Source organism: Uranotaenia lowii, chromosome 2 (assembly GCF_029784155.1).
Source record: "Uranotaenia lowii strain MFRU-FL chromosome 2, ASM2978415v1, whole genome shotgun sequence".
Classification (NCBI taxonomy): domain Eukaryota; kingdom Metazoa; phylum Arthropoda; class Insecta; order Diptera; family Culicidae; genus Uranotaenia; species Uranotaenia lowii.
Genome location: NC_073692.1, coordinates 260,784,515 through 260,802,933, shown reverse-complemented (window position 1 = coordinate 260,802,933; position 18,419 = coordinate 260,784,515). Strand labels below are relative to the sequence as shown.

Below are 18,419 nucleotides of genomic sequence, written 5' to 3'. Positions count from 1 at the left end.
ACACACACACAAAACACGACATTGAGACGGCTGATGGACCTACATACACACATTGAAACCTCGCCTCCAATCCTATCGGACCACAACAACACGTTCCTGACGCCGAATCAGCGTTGAATTGCGCTTGGGATATTGGAATGCCGGAAATCCTGGAAAGTACAGTAGCTCCAAACACCACGTCGCTGCAGTCAAAGGGATTGTCAGGACAACATCAAAAACCCCTCGGATTACAGTTTTGCGCAGAAGTTGTGCGGAGTAGACTTCATGACGGCCGCTACTACCTTATCGACTCTCTGCCGCAAACTACCAATACCGCCATGTTCCAGCTATGACGCAGATCAACCACCATCTGTGAACCACTACGCTCAATGCGCTAAAAACACCGTTAGCCGATTGGGAGAAATCGTGCCACAATCGAGGGCAGTTAGCAGGATCATCGCTCGCTATCTCCTCGAACCATCACAGCTGGCTGCTGACAGCTATGACGACAGGCTAGGCCTGTGAACGACTGCGTTACCGCCGAAAACACCGTTGCCGATCGGGACAAATCGAGCCATCGTCAAGCGCAGCGAGCAACAACACCTTTCACTACCTCCTCGCTTGACGACTATAAAGCTACGTCCATCACCAAGGGTGATCAACAAAGAGATCTTCATAGACTCAACAAACACGCACAGCATCAATCACCACACTACACCGAACGTGACAGTATGCCCGACTAGAGCATTGGTTAACGCCTTCGCAAGCGGATAGAGCTCATCCGCAGCGACAGTGCGGAACTCACGCTGCAAACCTGCTCCTCGAGCGACAGCAGTAATTTCTTCGAAATGGACAACGCATACTGAAGCAGTACGGAGTGTGCAGGTATCGTCTGGACAGGCTCCTCAGTAAATGGAGGTCACAAACAGGACCATGCAGACCGAGAATACCCGGAAATGACTCCTCAGCGCCAAGGCGCTTTCCGTTCACGAACCGAGAAAAATCGTACTCTGTGGGCTGGACGCAGTTCGCAGAGAGTCTCGTAAGGAGACAGTATTGGAACGCCAGGCCAGGTTCTCCAATACGACACCGAAAGACGTCACCATTACCCCCGCAAGGCCTCCCGCGGGCTAGCCGTTAGTCAGGGCGAGAGAAACTGACCGTGTTCATGCTAAACGCAAACACGCCGTTTCTGGAACGTGACAAACCAGCAAGAAGCTCTCCTGAGCGCGATCCGTTAGTCAGGGCGAGAGAAACTGACCGTGTACATGCCTCGCGCTGTCACGCCGTTACTGGAACGTGACAAACCAGCAAATCCAGCTATGCACGCAGAAACACGACTGCCAACAACGGATAACCACTCCACGAAAATCCGGACAGACAGACCGTTTGCCGATCGGAACAAATCGAGCCGCGGAGAGCAACATCTGGACAACAGCACCATTAAACCAGCTATGAGCTACACCAGCTACGAAGAGAGTATACTCCACCAAAATACAACCTTGGAACAAAACAACAAACCGTACTAATCTGGAATGGTGTCACTACATACGAGATGAATCCAGTGTTCGAACCACATGCTGAACTAGTCCTAATTTTTAGGGGAAGTAGCATAAACGGGGTCGTCAAGAAAACCCTCCATTCTAAAGCAACGCGATCTGGAGGCGCGGTAAAACCTCCATTCGGGCTCTTGGCGATCAGGGAACTAAATTCTCCCTTTCCACGGATTTGCTGCTTTTCCCTCCTTTTATATCACCATATTTTTTAACCTCTTTTTAATTTTTATATTTGTTCAATGTTTTGTGTTTTTGAGCAAATTTGTAATGTTTAAGCTACTGTTTTGTGTTTGTAACCGTAGCGGAGGCAAGAATTTGAAAGCTGGTACAGGAACGGTCAGAGACGATTTGCCAAGACTCGTTGGCGTTCGGTCAAGTCTTCCAGAAGTCGCTGGAGTAGTATTTTCGATTTGGGCCTTTAAGTTTCGATCTGGCAAGCATTGTTGTGGCTTGCGAAGTTTCGTGGTTGCCTTAGGGTGGCCAGACCGATGTCTCTGATCGTTGCCTAGGTATAGAGGTTTTTGAATTTTTCATGAATCGTTGTCTCCGATTCATGAAAAATTCTTCCGTTGCGGTAGTGTATGTAGCATTATAATTAAGTTTGTCTAGCTATTAAATTTTGAGCGTGTAGTGAGTGAGTCAAAAACCTACCAAAGAATGAGTGTTTAGAAGTAAGAGTGTAACCATAACTGTCAAACGCGCACATGGAAAAGAACAACATAAACAAGGACGAACAAAAACCAAAACACATCGTTGGAAGAACCGAACACCTTGAGCAGTTGGATTCGCCATTGCTCTTTCAACAGTTTTTGGTGAATCAAGAAAGCCGCAATCCCGCCACATTCTGGATCAGAAGCCACCAAGGAAGGAGGATAAATCGTGTTGGCTGATTGAAAGGTGAGACCGTGCGAACAACTCCAATCATATGGGATAAACACAATTGTTTCTCCAACGCGCAGGCAAAGAAAGATCGAGCGCAGAACAATCCACCCTAGGAGCAATAGAGCCTACCCGAGCGGAATCAAAGGTAAAACATCGGCAACAAGATTGTGGATTGCCTTATTTTCATTATTTTACCTCTAGCCGTAGGTTGACAGTACGGTGCCGGTCGCGAAAAAAAACGGAATAAGAAGACGAAAGAAAAATAGCACGCAAGGGTGAGTGAAACCAGCCTATATTTGCCCCAAATTGTGTCAACATCGTCTCGATTTTTCAGTGCCGGAAAATCACCGCTACCGTGTCGATTATTCCATCCACGGCGGAAAATTATAGCTACAGAGAAGAACGGCCCCATTGGGTGAGTTGCTTATTGGATGAGCCTAATCAGCCAAATTAAAGCTGTGATTAATTATATCAATAGGGTCGTTTTTGGAGAACTGAATTCTCTTTTTTCGAGACTCGTTTTTGTGCCATTTCTGGCTTTTTCGAGTCTCGTTTTTGAGAACGGAATTCCCGACGCCGTGAAACTCCAACGATTTGGATCCAGCCGGAAGCAGTCTACGGAGGTGCTCCGGGCAGTGGTGCGTGCCCGTGGAGCCGAGCAACCAGCCAGTGTTGCCAGATATTCCCGTGATCATCAGCTGTGATAAACCTGTGTCGTCCGATAGCTGTGATATGACTGTTGTGCGTTTGGGATGTAAAGTTTGTGAACTATGGTAGGAAACGGGCCCGTGAGTAGTTATTATGTAAGCTAGCTTAAGTTTTTAAAATGTCGTGTGTAAGTCAATAATTATAATTGCTACAGATTTGGGTTTTGCGTGTTTGTGTTTTGGGTAAAAGTTAGCCGAGCAGCACACACTGAAAGTCAGTGGTGCTCAACCTGTTTCAATCTGTTTGCAATAAATAAATAAATAAATAACTTTTTTTTAGAACTATGGTATAGTCCTTTTTTGCCGTGGTATTATGCTGATTGTTTCACCAAGCCTTTTCAGTTTTGGGTCAATCAACCTCAAAAACGACCATGTGTGTTGACCGGCTGCCCGTTTTTTTTTGTACCGAGAGTTTTTGAGGTTAATTGTCCCGTCTCATCTGTATACACGCTCAGCAAGTGTGCGTAAGAAATATCAAAAACAACTCTATAAGGAAGGATCCAAAACTGATGAGATTTGGTTTCAATTTGACGGAGCTCTGACCGTTTGACAGTTAATGGAACACGAGTGGGGTTGTCAGTTTTTTCACTGGATTGGATCTAATTTCTTTGATCCAATTTATGTATAAATTAGACCCAAGAAAATAGACCATCACTGCTAAAAATCCACACTTAAAATATATGTTTCTCCACACATACGCTATTGGATTTTTTCCGTTATATGATACAAATAAAATTTATGTTTCACACATAGCTTTCATATTATCATCTACACGCAGAAAAATTTATTTTAGAAACAATAAGATTTCGATCGAAAATAATAAAATTTTTGGTTGAGAAAAAGCACAAATATATTTCTGGTCACACTGACTAAAAATATCGATTTCAATTAAACTTATCGTTTGATTTAAAATAAAATACATCCTTTTTGAAAATGATTCATGATTCTTATCAAAATAAAAATTTGTTTGGGTAAAACACATAAAAATGCCATGATTCAAAAGTATATACAAAATGTGGATCATAATAACAGCAATCTTAAGGTTTAAAGAAATTCAGTTTTCCAATTGAAATAAAATGCTTTCAAATTTATGTTTATTGATGGAATTATCGGATTTTACAAACTGGTTTTACTAATATAATTTATATTTATTTATTTTTTAAATCAACATGCCGGCAATGACCACAGCTTTGATTTGTTGCCTCTTTCAGCCAGCTTGCGGCCCTCAGATATCTACAGCAACAGTGCGTCCGGGACGTACTACCGGAATCTTTCGTTGGCTCTCGGGTCGTAGCATCTGAAAAATGGAAAAAAAAATGTTGGAATAGTTCAGTAGAAACTTTGTTCTAACGGACGGGTTTGGGCAGTTTTCTGACTATTTGAAAACTTCGACACTTACCTTGATAACTGCTGGCCGATGGATACATTAATTTCGTATAATAACCATATACCCAGCCAACATACCGTTCGGTACCGTAGAATGGCTAGTCTGTGAGCTCCTTACTGGTGTTGTCCAGTGCATCTCCTTTAACCGGAAGCAGGAACTGGTTCGGCCAACAACGATATGCTTCCGCCTTTTTTTTCTGCCGATGAGGTTTTTGGCGGCAATGACAAACCTGGGGGCGCAAAGAAAATCGTTTTTTTTAATGAGAACACGAATTACCAAAACTACAAACCATTTACCTGGAATTCTGCTTCCATTTTTTTTTTCCTGCTGAGAAAGTTTCCGTCACACCGGGATCAATATCGATCTGCAGAATCGAGTCATCTTTTTTTCCCAGCTTCAGGCAACAGTTGCAGCGGTACCTCTTCCAAATCCTCCCAAACGGTGTTGCTGTTGATAATGGCATGATTACCGAACCCGGATCATCTCCATCGGCTTCCAAGGATGGCACTGGGTGTATAACGGAAGTCAGCAGCAGTCGATGGTTTCCTGAACCAATGAAAGGCCTCAAGATCTGCCATGTTCTTAAATGAAATAAAATAAACGCTGATAAGTAGAAGGTAGAGATTTCCAAGGGTAGAAATACTTACCTTCCAAATTATTCCAGCCGGTTTCTACTGCTGCTTCTACTGCTGCTGTTTTTGCCATGGATATTCGTTTTTTGTTAGATTTTTTTTTCTTTTTTTCCCATATTTCAACCTATCGTTTGCAAACTACACACTTATTGAAAATAACCAGGTTTTCGATTAAAAACGAACTAAATTTTGATTTCAAGTAATAAATAATGAGTGTGTATAAATAATAAAATTTTGTAATTATTTTCCATCGATTTTTTCATTGAAAAAGCTGAAAAAATATGCATTGAAAGGACAAAATAAAATAACAAAACGTTTTGTTGAACTGACTCCCCATCTTTTTTCTGCGTGTATGAATTATTTCACAAAATCAAAATGGCTGCAATTAGAAAAACAACGAAGTGCCGTATAGAAACACGCAATTTTGTTTTGACCAATACAACAGTTAAACAATTATCTAATATAAAGTTAAACTGCAATTTTCGCCAAGCACACTGAACCAAATCGGGCTATAAAATGTATAGACTCATTCCAATAATTATTATGATTTCATTGTCTGATAGATACTAATGTTAAATTCAGTAAAAAATATTAAAAAATCCAATACTTTCTATAAGTTTGTCGATATCCGACAGTATCCAGTAAAAGATACTAGAAAATCCAATGAATCTTATATACTTGTAGCGCTTTTTGAAATTTATAGGAAAATACAGTAGCTTCGTTCGTTTAGTTTTCGTTGGAGGAAGTAAGTCTAGCTGCCGGTAAAAATAAAATGCAGCAAAATAGAACGGCTGATGTGTTGCAGCTCATTAGTTTGTACATCAGGTTGGTGCGGAATAAAAAAAAATCCTTTAACAGCGAAGAATCGAACAAGAGATAAAAAATTTAACTCCAGAATTTTTGAGTATGTATAAGTAAACATCACTTCTAAAAATATCGTTTTATTAAATTTATTTTTTTCCAGCTTTCTACTGATTTACGGAAGCATCGTATATGTAATTAAAATTTGACATCTGGCCAGAGTAACAACTTGTGGGCGCAAGATTTTGATCAGGCGAATGCTCAAACTTCACGGCAAGGCAATCCATAAAAATGTTCAAGCTGTTCCGAAGTGATAGCGCTTCCGGCTACTCAGTACCAAGTGTCAGCGTCGGAAATGTGGCCCAACTGGCGGTGGATTTACTCATCGAAAGGCTTAAACTTTCATAAGTGATCTACTATAATCTGTGGCATCCAGCTTTAATTCCGGTAGCCGGGCCACCCGCGTACGCTCACGATTCGGATAAAATGACCATCACTGCCGAGCTGTTTGCATCCGATGAGCATAATTTGTTGGTTCTTCAATTGCGAGCCCATTTCGTCGGCTCCTTGCAGGCGGAATTACTTATCAGTTTGTCGGACTTTGTGGAGAGTCAAAACTCGGAAATGTTTTCATACTATCCAGTAGCTTCACCCACGAAAACCAGCAAATCGGTTCCCGGATTAAGTACGTGGCCACGGAAGCATTCCTTTCTAAGCGACATAAGGCTCTAACTCAATTGAAGTGGCCACAGTTGGAAGGAAGCGTTATTCACGGGGGAGGATTTGATTTACTATGAAGTTGCAACAAATGTTGGTAGCACGTAATCAATTCGGATTGGTGCTGTTTAGTAATGTTTTCGAAGGGAACAGCACTACAGCTGCTGTTAATTTGGTATTGTTGATGGATCAGATTAGAGAACCGGTGCTGCTAGTGCTAGTAGTGATATTATAATTAATGTTTCAGATGATGACGTAAAAAACGGATTACGAGTTGGCGAGGGGAATCTTTATACTTCAACAACGGCCGAAACCAAGAACCGAATCCGCCAAATGATCCATTTGATTTAAACGGAAAATTTTTGACATACAGAGGCCAGAGATTAATGTATTTTTAGACGGGATTTTTCTACTAACAATAAAATATTTATAATGAATCTCAATGATGTATTTTATTCACGCTGCAGTGAAAAAAAAACTTTAATTTAAGAATAAATTGAATAAGGCACGAAATATTTTATTGAATCTATGAACTATTAATTTTACTTCTTTTAATAGTAAATTATAATATCTATCATCTTGGCGCACTTTAAAATTCATTGAAATTTCCTATAAAATTAATCACCCCTATTTCGACCGTATATTCGTAAAAAGTATTGGATTTTCCTTTAGTGCAAAAACACTAAAATTCCTAATAAACCTTATAGCCCGATTTCATTCAGTGCAAGGACTGCAGAGTTGTTGAATATTATCTCTTCTCCCATCCCCGAATAGCGATCGGCCCTTCAAAGACAACAAAACGCAGGTTAATGAAAGGTGAGTTGAGAATTCATTTTATGTTGCTGATTAATGTTAAATTTATTTCATCTGCTTCTAGATCAATACAATCCATTTTCTGGCTAGGATGCTGAGTAGGAGCGTGAAAAAAACGGCTCGGACGATTGGCCACAGATTTCGAACAACATTTAGGACGTTAAACAAGAAAAATAAGGATAAAATTTAATAAATCTGTAAAAATAAATATAATTAATAAAAAAAAATGGTATTTAGGAAATATGACTGCATAATTTTAACGCCGGAGTTGGGTCGGTGGCTCCACTCGATTATCCCAAAGGTTAGCCTTAAAACCTGCCCAAGTAACCATTAAGCCGTAAAACTTGGCCCTGAGCTAGCATTATAGTGGGATATAGATAATGCCTCACAGAACCTAATGGCTATGTATACCGCCTCAGTGTTGATTAAATGCCACTTTTGGCCTGCAAATCGGCTGATATACGGCTTACGGAAATCTGTCAAAATATTTTTTCTCAGTGGGTACAACTACCCAAGTAACCATAAGCACTAAAATCTAGCATCAACTCTGCTCTAGCGTCAGCTATAGTGCTTGATTCTGTGCATCATTTTAGCTCTGTGAGCCAGGTTTGGCGAAATTAACTGCTACATTAGTGCAGAAACTGGTATAACCCTATAAAAGCACTGTTATAGCATTGGTCGATGCTACAAGGTTGGCGGGCAAAATGCTGGGAAAATGCAAATGGCGTTCGAATGAGGTTCGACCATGCGAAAAAAAATTATTTTGGATTTTTGTTCGGTTCATTTTTCGGCCATGATACTAAATTTGTAATTATATTTATATTCGCTTATGCATATTGAGGAGATCTCTCGGATTGAATTTTCTACATGATATTTTTTTTATTTTTCAGCTGAAAATGACCTGGAATCGAACTCATGACATATGTGGCTCTGACATTTGACATTGACTCTGCCTGTGAACCTATCAGGTCCGCGTTAAATCTTTGAAAAAAAAAAGACCTATTTGAATCAAATTTCTAGCAACCGGTGCCCTGAATTTGCATTGATTCAGCATCAATCAATGCTAATGTGCTTTGGCCTAATGCCACTGTAGTGCTTACACAGTGCTTAAAAGCATTAAAGCAAGCTTGTGTGATGCCAATTTAATGCTTAGAAAATATAGCATTTGTTATTCTGATTTAGAGCAATGTTGCATTTCAAAAGCATTGTGCAAAGCTGATAGAATGCAAGTTGCATTTTAAAAGAGTGGTATAATTCTAACATGATGCAGCATAGCACTCGAAGGGCTGTTGTAACGCAAAATTGCACTTGATGTGCTGATATAGTGTAATTTAGCCTTTGAATGCTGGTGTGAAGCTATAAAAATGCGAAGCTTTAGTGCTTATGGTTACTTGGGTAGCACAACCCACTGCATGAAAAAAAATATTGTTTATGTTTTGTCTTTCTCCTCCACAGCAATTTATTCCCTTCTCTATCATCCCTTTTCCCACGATGTTGATTTTTTTGCAGATCTGAATATGACTGAAGAATCGAACTCTTGAAGGTACTCAACTAAGCATTTATCAGTGCCTTTGCTTGATTGGCCATCTCGTCCACGCGTCAGGTGATGAAAATTTGGCATATTTAAGTTAAGAGTTTCGATGCCCCAAACAATCAATCATTAAACACAAAGCGACAAAAGGATATTTTGTGATACTTTTTTTTATTGAAGAAGAATGATAAAACACTTGGTTTCTAAATCTTTTATTTATTTAAATCATTTTAACTGTTTTTTCCACTGCTGTTTTTTGTTCAACTTATATCCACTTGTTTCAATTTGTCACTTCTTTCATTAGGTACTTTTATTAAATGAAAAATCCTCACTAGCACAGAAGATTTACATTTTGAAGAAACTCGATACTCGCACTTGTTTTTCTTCTGCTCTGGTCGATCAGGTGGTTCCCTTCGGAGACAGGTTCTAAAATACGGTGCAGGGATTTTCCGGCTGCAGATCCAATGGCTCGTACTCCTTGTCCTTGAAAATTTCTGCCGATTCCTCCACTTAGTTTTCATGAAACTGCAGACGCGATCGATATTTTCGAGAGATATCCTATGGTTCCTATGGTATCCAATTGATTTTCACTCCGGTAAAATTAGCTTCCACTCCGCAAGTAGGCAACCGAATTGAAGATTTTTGGTTGCAGTTCTACCCAACGTTGTTTATTTTTATTGGAAATGGCATATCCAAGCCGGTTAAAGGCCAGAGATTTCTCTTACTGAGCTTATATAGGGCTTATATGACTTTTGAATGTCACGGGGCTAATTGGCATTTGTAAAAACTCTAAACAGCCAATTGGCACTGGAATGCTGTTACACTGTTCTTGAGTGGCTTATAACAGTGCTTAATGGTTTGTTGGGTGGTTTAATAGGTTGGACCTGAGTCGGGATTTTATTCGTATATTTTCCCGTCTCATGTCCAATCATTATTCCTTAGACGCGGTACTCTATCGTTTTGATCTTGCTGGTAGCAACTTATGTGCACGCAGAAAAAATTATTTTAGAAATAATAAGATTTGGGCCGAAAATAATAAAAATTTTGGTTGGGAAAAGGCACAAATATATTTTTGATAACACTGACAAAAAATATCGATTCGATTTAAACTTATCGTTTAATTGAAACTAAAATACACCTTTTTTAAAAATGAATCGAAATTTCTGTCAAAACAATAAAAATAAATTTGGTTGAGAATTACAAAATTGTTTTTGTTGGAAAAATGAATCATTGAGGTGTTCAAAATAATTAAACTTTGTGCTGAAAAGATTTATTTTGAAATTTTAAATGCAAATTTCAAATTTTTATTTAAAGGATTTTCGGATCTATTAAAATAATCATTTATTAGTTTTTTTTCTTTATTTTCAAACAATTCTTTCAACAAGATTCACCAAACCTTAAAGAAAAAGTTCACAACACATGATGGTGGAATTTAATTTATTGCCGAAAGAATGACGTCACAATTTGGGGCGTTGCATCTAAAATTGAAAAATAAAATAAGTATGCTCACAAAAATTTTATTTCCCCAGCCGGGTTTGAGCAGTTTTCCGGCTAGTTCGAAACTTTAACACCTACCTTGAAAGCTGCTAGCCTTGCTGGCTTGGTTTCTGATGAGAATGCTGCTGTTGGGGTAAATTCCTCGCCTGAACCATCCCGATGGTTTTTCCCAATGAATTTTTGTTCGGATAGGCTGAAACTTCCATCCTCAATGCCACAGATGTTGTCCTTCAGTTCCGGAACAATTTTAAGCATTTTCAAATCAATCAAACTACTTTTAAAAGTTTATAGGCTGGAAAAATGAATTTTTCTGGGACTTACACACCTTCTGGGAAAAGTAAAATGCTGGAGCCGCGAAACGAGAGTGCTTTATTTGCTAAAGGCTAAAAAATTTTATTACTTTTTTTTTTCTTTTTTCGACTTATCGTTTATCAACAACACGTTTATCGAATAAACCCAATATTGGTTTCAAAATAAACCAAATTTTAATTGCATACAGTAAAAAATGAGTGTGCAAAAATAACAAAATTTCTCTTTTATCCGTAATCAAATTTTTTGTGAAAGCCATTCAATAATCTGCTTTTAAAATACAAAATAAAATAACAAAACGTTTTGTAGAAACCAACCCCCTTTCTTTTTCTGCGTGTGGTTGTGGCCAAGGTTTCCACGACATCGAGCATATTGTTTGGTCGTGTGAGGTCCATCTTGTCGCCAGAACGAATTTAGTAGACTCCCTTCGGGCCCGAGGTAAACCACCCAACGTTCCAGTGAGAGATGTACTAGCTGTGTTAGATTTGGACTACATGTTCGAAATTTACCTTTTCCTCAAAGCTATTGATCTTCGTCTATAAATCTTCTCAATTTCATGTTTCCCTTTCTATCCTCCTTTTTCTTTAAAATTACAAAATCAAAGTGTTAAGTTAACCAGAACATTGTAAAGACAAAAAAGACTTTGGCTCCTTAATGCCTAAAGGTATGAGCCGTTTCAAATAAAGAAATTAAAAAAAAAAAATTTAACGCCGGAAAGTAGATAAGAGAAAAAATATTATTCAACAATCTGCTGCCTATTTTTAGGCGTTTTTCAAACGAATATTTCAAACATGTAACATCTATGTGTGAAATTTTATCATGTCCATGTGTCGCATATAGCGTTGAAATATTTCCCAGAATATATGTGTGGCACATATTTTTCAATTGGAAGACAAATTGCAAAAATCTATATAGGCCGACACATACCCCTAATATGTGGATTTTTTGCAGTGGCACGGATACAGGTGGTAGCAAAAGGGAAAAGTCGAAAAAAAACTGACCGGGGTGGGAAAAAAACGTATGATAAGTGATTTTTTCAACTTTTCCGTGTTTCGGATAAAAAGGCCAAGTAAATCCTTCACACCGCTTCATATTTACACCGTTTTTCACCAGTGTACACCTACCTGATTGTGTTGCCGCGCCGATGCCCGTCAAAGCGTCAAAGTGAAGAACAAAAAGTCGCGTTTTCATAGTGCTTTAAATTTCTGGTCCAAGAAATTTTCGATTTTTCCTGAAAAATTGACGAAAATCGTCTTAATCTGCACGGGTTGATATTGGAGTTCTTTCTAGAAATCAATAGCGGCATAAGTAGCTCCAAACCGGTAAGTAAATTGAGGTAAAATTGACGAACTAATGTAAGTCGCATTTGAGGGGGGAAGCGCTTGGATTTTTTTTCTTCACATCTTGGTTGATCTTATGGAAGCTGTCTTTTAATATTTTGTTTTGCGACATTTTGAAATGCGAATTTTAATGATTTTTTCATGCCATCATTCGCTGTTACAGATATTGCGGGAGCCTATTTAATAGTAATGGATTTCATTCGAACTCTTTCAATGGTATACTTAGAACGTTAAATCGGAAAGACCGCCATAAGGGTGCTTCCGGACGTTCTTAATTTTGCTTTGCATTTTGAGCATCATTCAAATTTCCACGTACATCCGTATTGTTACCCTATCCTATAGGATTTTATTTTGTAAATGTATTCTCAAATGTATTAATTTCATGTATATGTTTGCGATAAATAAATTAAAAAAAATCGTGAATAGCGTAGGTAATATGCTTCTTTGCAACAAAAAACATTTCATTTTGAGATAAATGTTCACTGTCTTCTCTCGGTTTCTTTTTGTTCGGGCGCGGCATGGTTTCGTGTTTTTCATATTTTCATTGCATGTTTAACTTTTTCCATACCTTCATTTCAAATTGCTATCTCCTCCTCTCTCCTCCTCCTCGTTTTCTATACTAAACCTTGTACAACAGTTACGTGTAACGTTAAGGATACCGCAGTTTCGACTAATTAATAAAATTAAATTTTCATTGCAATTCAAAATATTTTGTAAATATAAATCGTACTATCCATATAATCTCTTGGCCGGAAATCTGGATAAACCACCGCAAAACTTCAACTTCACGCAGACTAATGCCGTATTTGTTTTTATCCTGGTGGCCCACTAGCCCTTCATTTCATGATTTTTTATTTTCCCCTAAAAATCATTTTAAACTGTTGGAAATGGTGTGTACATCAAGAAAAAAAATTAAAATAAAATACGATTTTTCACTTTTTTCATACATTAATTGTTGTAAATTTGTTACTTTATGAAACGAAGGGCTAGTTGTGTACTAAGTGCTGTCAAAGCGTTTTTTTATATGAAGATGACAGCGGTTAATGCACAACTGGTTCGTCACCAGATGAAAACAAATACGATGTAAGTTACTGTTATCCTGTTATGTTCACTCAATTTGATTCCACTTCTCTCCGGACATAATATGGGATGGAGAATAATCATAAACCTTCTTTTCGAGATCGCTATGCTTTCTTCCTGATCTTTTACTCAGTAAGTCAAGAAATTTTATTTAACTTTTGAGATCTCGTGTAATAATCTTATAAAGCATATTCTAAAGGAAAGTTTCCTACTGTCGAATATTTGTTTCAGTAACAGCTAATAAACTGGAACAGTTCCATTTAGTAAAAGAAAACCCCAGCCTGGTAGAGTTCATTTATTTACACAACAATCTTAAAAAAATACCTGCACAAGGACGGTCCAGCCTCTGAATATTTTGAATACTGACAGAAAAACCAAAAAATAATAAAAAACATGAGACATTTTAGAGAGCTGTGTTATTATATTTTAACGGTGTAGTAAGGTCAACAACATTGAAACACCATATTCTCCATCTATTAGTTTACTTTTTTTCTTGAAAAAAGGTTGTCTAGATCGAAAAAGAGATGGTAGTAAACATGTAGGTAAACATTTGAACTGTTTAATCAAAACAATGGTCATAAGAATCGTTCGCAATCTTTCCACTTTTAGAATTTTTATTTTAGCTCAAGGGATGCTTTTCTCGATTTATCCAATACAGTTTCTGGATTTTGATTTTTCGTAAATACAATAAACATTAAAAAAAACCATTTATCTTTTGATTTTTTTGTATAAAAACAGTTATTAATTTAGAACAAAAATTGTTATCACATTCACAGCAATTATTGACGAATTTAGGAACCAAGAGGCTCAGTCGAAGTCTTTCAAAATGAGCAAGAAACCAACGAAGCCCGATCAACCCACAACCCAACCCACTTCTGAGGAACCAGCAGAGTTCTCCGTCGAAAAGATTTTGGATCGACGAGTTGTTAACGGAAAGGTTGTGTTTCTATACAAGTATATTGATCTTAAAATTTTGATTGATGATTCTACCTATTTTGACAGGTTCAATATTATCTCAAATGGAAGGGATATTCCGCAGAAGAAAATTCCTGGGAACCCGAAGAGAATGTTGACTGTCCTGATCTGATTCAAGCATTTGAAGATTCAAGAAAGAAAAAAGAGAAAGAAGGTAAGGTTTTGGTTAAGCTGGTTAATTTGAAAATAGTGTAAAATTGTGTTCATACTTCCACAGCTAAGGACGATGCTAAGAAAAGACGCAAATCTGATGAAGGCAAAGTAACTGGAGCGAAGAGAAAGTCAACAACCGGCGAGGAAAAGAAGATCGGATTTGATCGAGGCCTAGAACCAGAAGAAATTCTAGGTACAGTTCCAGATGTTCTTAACACCATTGAAAGTTTTGATTGAATCTTGTTTTTTTTATTCATCGAACAGGTGCGACTGATCACAATGGACAGCTCATGTTCCTTATGAAATGGAAGGATGCAGCAAATGCGGATTTAGTGCCCGCCAAGCAGGCCAACGTGAAGTGCCCGCAGATTGTTATCAAATTTTATGAATCCCGTCTTACATGGCAAACTTCGGAGAAGAAGAATGACTCCAAAGACGATTACGCATAAGCGTGAGAGACAAATGCCGAAATAACACAACTACTCTTAAGGATACGGATATGTGAATGTATTTTAAGTATTCCCGTTTTATCCTTAGTTCTTCTCGCTGTAGGTGAAACTATTGACACGCATTGACTGCTTCATAAAATCCAACAGAACACAATTGAATTTTGCTCCCGATTTAATTCGTTTTCACTGATCCATCATGATTTTAGTTACTTTCAGTAGATGATATCTTTTTTTTTCACAAAAAAACGCGGTTTAATCAAAATAACTGTTACAATAAACAGCCGTTAGTATTCTGTTAATTCATTTTTGTTAGATTAAATACAAAACATCTGTTGAAATTTTCAGAGCTTTTTTCACTTTCCTCTTCAGGGCACTGCCTCTGTGAATTCAACTTTTTTCATGCTTTCGAAGTTTTTCTGATCGCATGAAATTATTGTTATTGGAGACAGGCAGAGTACTGATACTTTACGATGATCAGCTTAAAAGTGTATAATGTTTATAAAGAATAAATAGAACGTGTCACAAGGTGAAAAACATTTATTCCTTTTTGAAAAGAATAATTCTGAAATATGTGTAGTAAGGTAACATTTAAAAGATTAGTAATCAATAAAAGTCAAAACAATATGTAACCATTTTTATTGATAGATAGAAAGAAAAATGAACCTAGATATGTAGTTTGTTTTCTATTTAACGATTCTATTTAAATAAAGTTGGTTAAATTTTATTTTGAAATTTACACATCTTAAGAGAATACAATGGAGAGAAACATTGTTAATATTATTTATAAAAAAAAACTTCTGCAAAAATATCTTCGGGTACTCTCTATGAAGATTAATATATTTTGTGACACGTTGGCCCTACACACTCCGTGAGATTGACGATGGCTAAATCATATTTGGCCCTGACGGAAGGCAACATGTCGTATGCTATATTATCGATCTCATTCATATCAGCCGTGAGGTCGTAAGCTTCGATGAAGTTCTGAAAAAAGGTACAAATGATGCTTCATTGAGGATTACAATAAACGTTATACTGAAAGCTTCTAGTTCAGGTTTGTAATTTTTACCTCATTGTCTTTGAACTGGCAATACTTAAGGTCTAAATCAACGGCCATGTGTCGGACGCAGCTGTATGTATTGTTCCACGAGTCTTGACAATGACATGCAGCATCTGTGGTGCAAAGCTATTAAAAAAAATTTACGTTCAATTTATTCATCAGATCTCAACCACAACCACGAGTATTACTTTTCCATATAAATATTAATATGTTTTTGTGAGTATGACTTAACATGATCGGTAAATAAAAACTTAATTAAAGTCTTACCGCTAGATTATCTTTCTTTTGCCAAGGACAATCGGGATTGTACGATTCTGCGTTCCCTTCTCCCCAATACTCGATCAGTAGTTGTCGCTCGGAAATTTCATTGTGATACAATTTATTCAACACGGATACGCCATCGAGATGAGCTGGCGGTTTCATATTAGCCATTTCCAAAATGGTGGGCACAATGTCGATGAGAGCTACCGGTGATGTGACAAGAGTTTTCGGGGCTATTGTGGGTCCGCGTACCAAGAATGGCACTCGAATGTCAGTTTCGTATGGTTGGCGCTTATCATATGGTTGCGAAAATTGACCCATGTGATATCCGTTGTCGGAAGTGTAGATAATGAATGTATCTTTCAAACGTTTAATCTTGGCCAACGCGTGTACAATGGCTTCAACCATATCATCAACCGCCATAAGCGTTTGCCAGCGTTTTCGGTAGATGAGATCGATGTCATCTAACATATCGGCCGGCAACGGGGAAGGCGGCATCGTTAGAATCCAATGTTTTTCTGTGATTTATTGAAGATTCAAAGGTTAATATACTTAATTGACAATTAAACGGAAATTACAAACTTAAAGGGCTGCTGGCTATGTTGAAATTTTCCGTTCTGTAGGCTTTTACCTCAGGAAATAGTTCTTGGTGCCTTTCGGCGGCCGTGAAAGGAGCATGAGGTGCTGGAGGTGCTATCATGGCAAAAAATGGCCCTTGTTTAACACTGTTTATAAAATTCAACGTTCGATTCAACTGTAAAAATGATGACATATTAAAAGGCAATAATATCAAACAGGTTGAATCATCCAACCGGATGAAAATCTCCGAAATAATAAATGCAGGAAAATCGAAATTTTGGACTCTACACCTGGTGGTTGACCAGCTTTAATGAAACAAACAGAATAATTTCCCTATATCTATGATCTAATGATCCAATGATTTTGATAAAATTTACTCTCTTTATCTGCATTTAAAAAAAATAGGTATTTCAATGACCATGTGCTAATTAATAAACTTACCAAAACATCCGTCAGATACTGCTCGGCAAAGGTGACAATCTTGCCATTGTCGTTGATGGTGTAGTTATAGTATCTGGAATTGCCGTGCAATCCGAACCAATGATCCCAACCGGGTGGTACTTCAGTAGAGAAATATTCGTTGAGATATTTGCCCCCGTAGAAGGAGCTGTAGCCTTGCAGTTTCAGTTGTACTGGTAGGGCATTTGGTTCCAAGTTATTTTTCCAATGCGTGCCGTAACATCCTCCAGTTTTCGAGTTGTTATACGTTTTAGTATTGTGTGCGTATTGTCCGGTTAGAATGGCGCTTCGGGAAGGACAACAAACTGGGGAGGTCGTAAACTGAAATGGAAGATTAAGTAGAATATAGGAATTTCAGTATTAAAAATGGCTTACAGCATTAACAAATGTAGCTCCTTCATTTGCGATTAATTGTTGGGTTTTCTTCATCGGGTTCTGTAGTGGAAGAAAGCTATCAAAAAATCAATCATTTACGGTATTATTCTTTACAAACCAATCCTTTAAGCACCACATCCTGATCATCGGTTACTATCAACACTATATTAGGGGCAAGTAAAGCTACTCCGAAATACTTTAAAATCAACAATAGTTGTGATATTCTAATAAGAGATTCCATATTCTATTTGTATTACGGGAACAAAAGATAATAAATTTATTTTATTTCAACCACTAGAATATGCATCGGGAATTTATTTTATTTAGTACCAACAGCGTAAACTAATGATCAATGCGGAATCGATGGCATCAACTCCAGGCCGACGCACTCCTTGGCTATACGAACTCCAAGAACGAATAGACCCGCACTCTTGACAAGGGACCTGAAATAAAGCGCATACATCATTAGGCTGACAAAACAAAATAAAGATGAAAAATAACAATCATCGATCGATCTTCATGTGCACATTTCATATCACATAGAAAGGCTCAATAATTTTCACTTATCCTTACCATTTGTATTCGTCATAGTAAACATTTTTGAAGAAAGCAACAAGACTGTTTTGCTTTTGAACCATTTTTAAGGTTTATTTATTTCAATCTTTCGATTACGAAAACCGCGTTGAATCTTGAATATTCTAGGCAGATAACTTTTCAAATACGCACATGCTCTGTATATGACAGGCTGGACAAATACACGCGACACGCGCATACTTTGGTTTTGCTATAAAGGTGTAATGATTGATATAGACCTGTTCAATTCATTATGGCAAGTTCGAGTTGAGACTTTCATGTTTTAAAAGATTTTTCGAACCTTTTG

At 37.7% G+C, this 18,419-nt stretch overlaps 2 protein-coding genes and 1 long non-coding RNA gene across 4 annotated transcripts; 1 reads left to right on the top strand and 2 right to left on the bottom strand.

Annotated features, from left to right (window-relative positions):
- Positions 1-4,227: 4,227 nt before the first annotated feature.
- On the bottom strand, positions 4,228-5,277 carry LOC129749172 (uncharacterized). The gene is made up of 4 exons (XR_008737942.1): positions 5,159-5,277; positions 4,808-5,092; positions 4,524-4,740; positions 4,228-4,421 (listed from the first exon to the last, which is right to left on the bottom strand). It is a non-coding gene; the product is annotated as an uncharacterized LOC129749172 (long non-coding RNA).
- Positions 5,278-11,947: 6,670 nt separating this feature from the next.
- Positions 11,948-15,432, top strand: LOC129747714 (chromobox protein homolog 1-like). The gene is made up of 5 exons (XM_055742043.1): positions 11,948-12,133; positions 14,008-14,168; positions 14,234-14,360; positions 14,424-14,552; positions 14,624-15,432. The coding sequence occupies exons 2-5, from the start codon at positions 14,058-14,060 to the stop codon at positions 14,806-14,808; spliced, it is 552 nt and encodes a 183-aa protein (XP_055598018.1). The 5' UTR covers positions 11,948-12,133; positions 14,008-14,057; the 3' UTR covers positions 14,809-15,432.
- On the bottom strand, positions 15,036-18,257 carry LOC129747713 (N-acetylglucosamine-6-sulfatase-like). 2 transcript variants are annotated; one of them, XM_055742041.1, is made up of 8 exons: positions 18,113-18,257; positions 17,658-17,982; positions 17,540-17,599; positions 17,147-17,485; positions 16,709-16,880; positions 16,133-16,644; positions 15,875-15,991; positions 15,036-15,811 (listed from the first exon to the last, which is right to left on the bottom strand). In XM_055742041.1, the coding sequence occupies exons 2-8, from the start codon at positions 17,778-17,780 to the stop codon at positions 15,758-15,760; spliced, it is 1,377 nt and encodes a 458-aa protein (XP_055598016.1). In that variant the 5' UTR covers positions 17,781-17,982; positions 18,113-18,257; the 3' UTR covers positions 15,036-15,757. The 2 variants fall into 2 exon arrangements, with proteins under 2 accessions (XP_055598016.1, XP_055598015.1); XM_055742040.1 differs by having other exon boundaries at positions 15,036-15,789.
- Between the last annotated feature and the right edge of the window lie 162 nt (positions 18,258-18,419).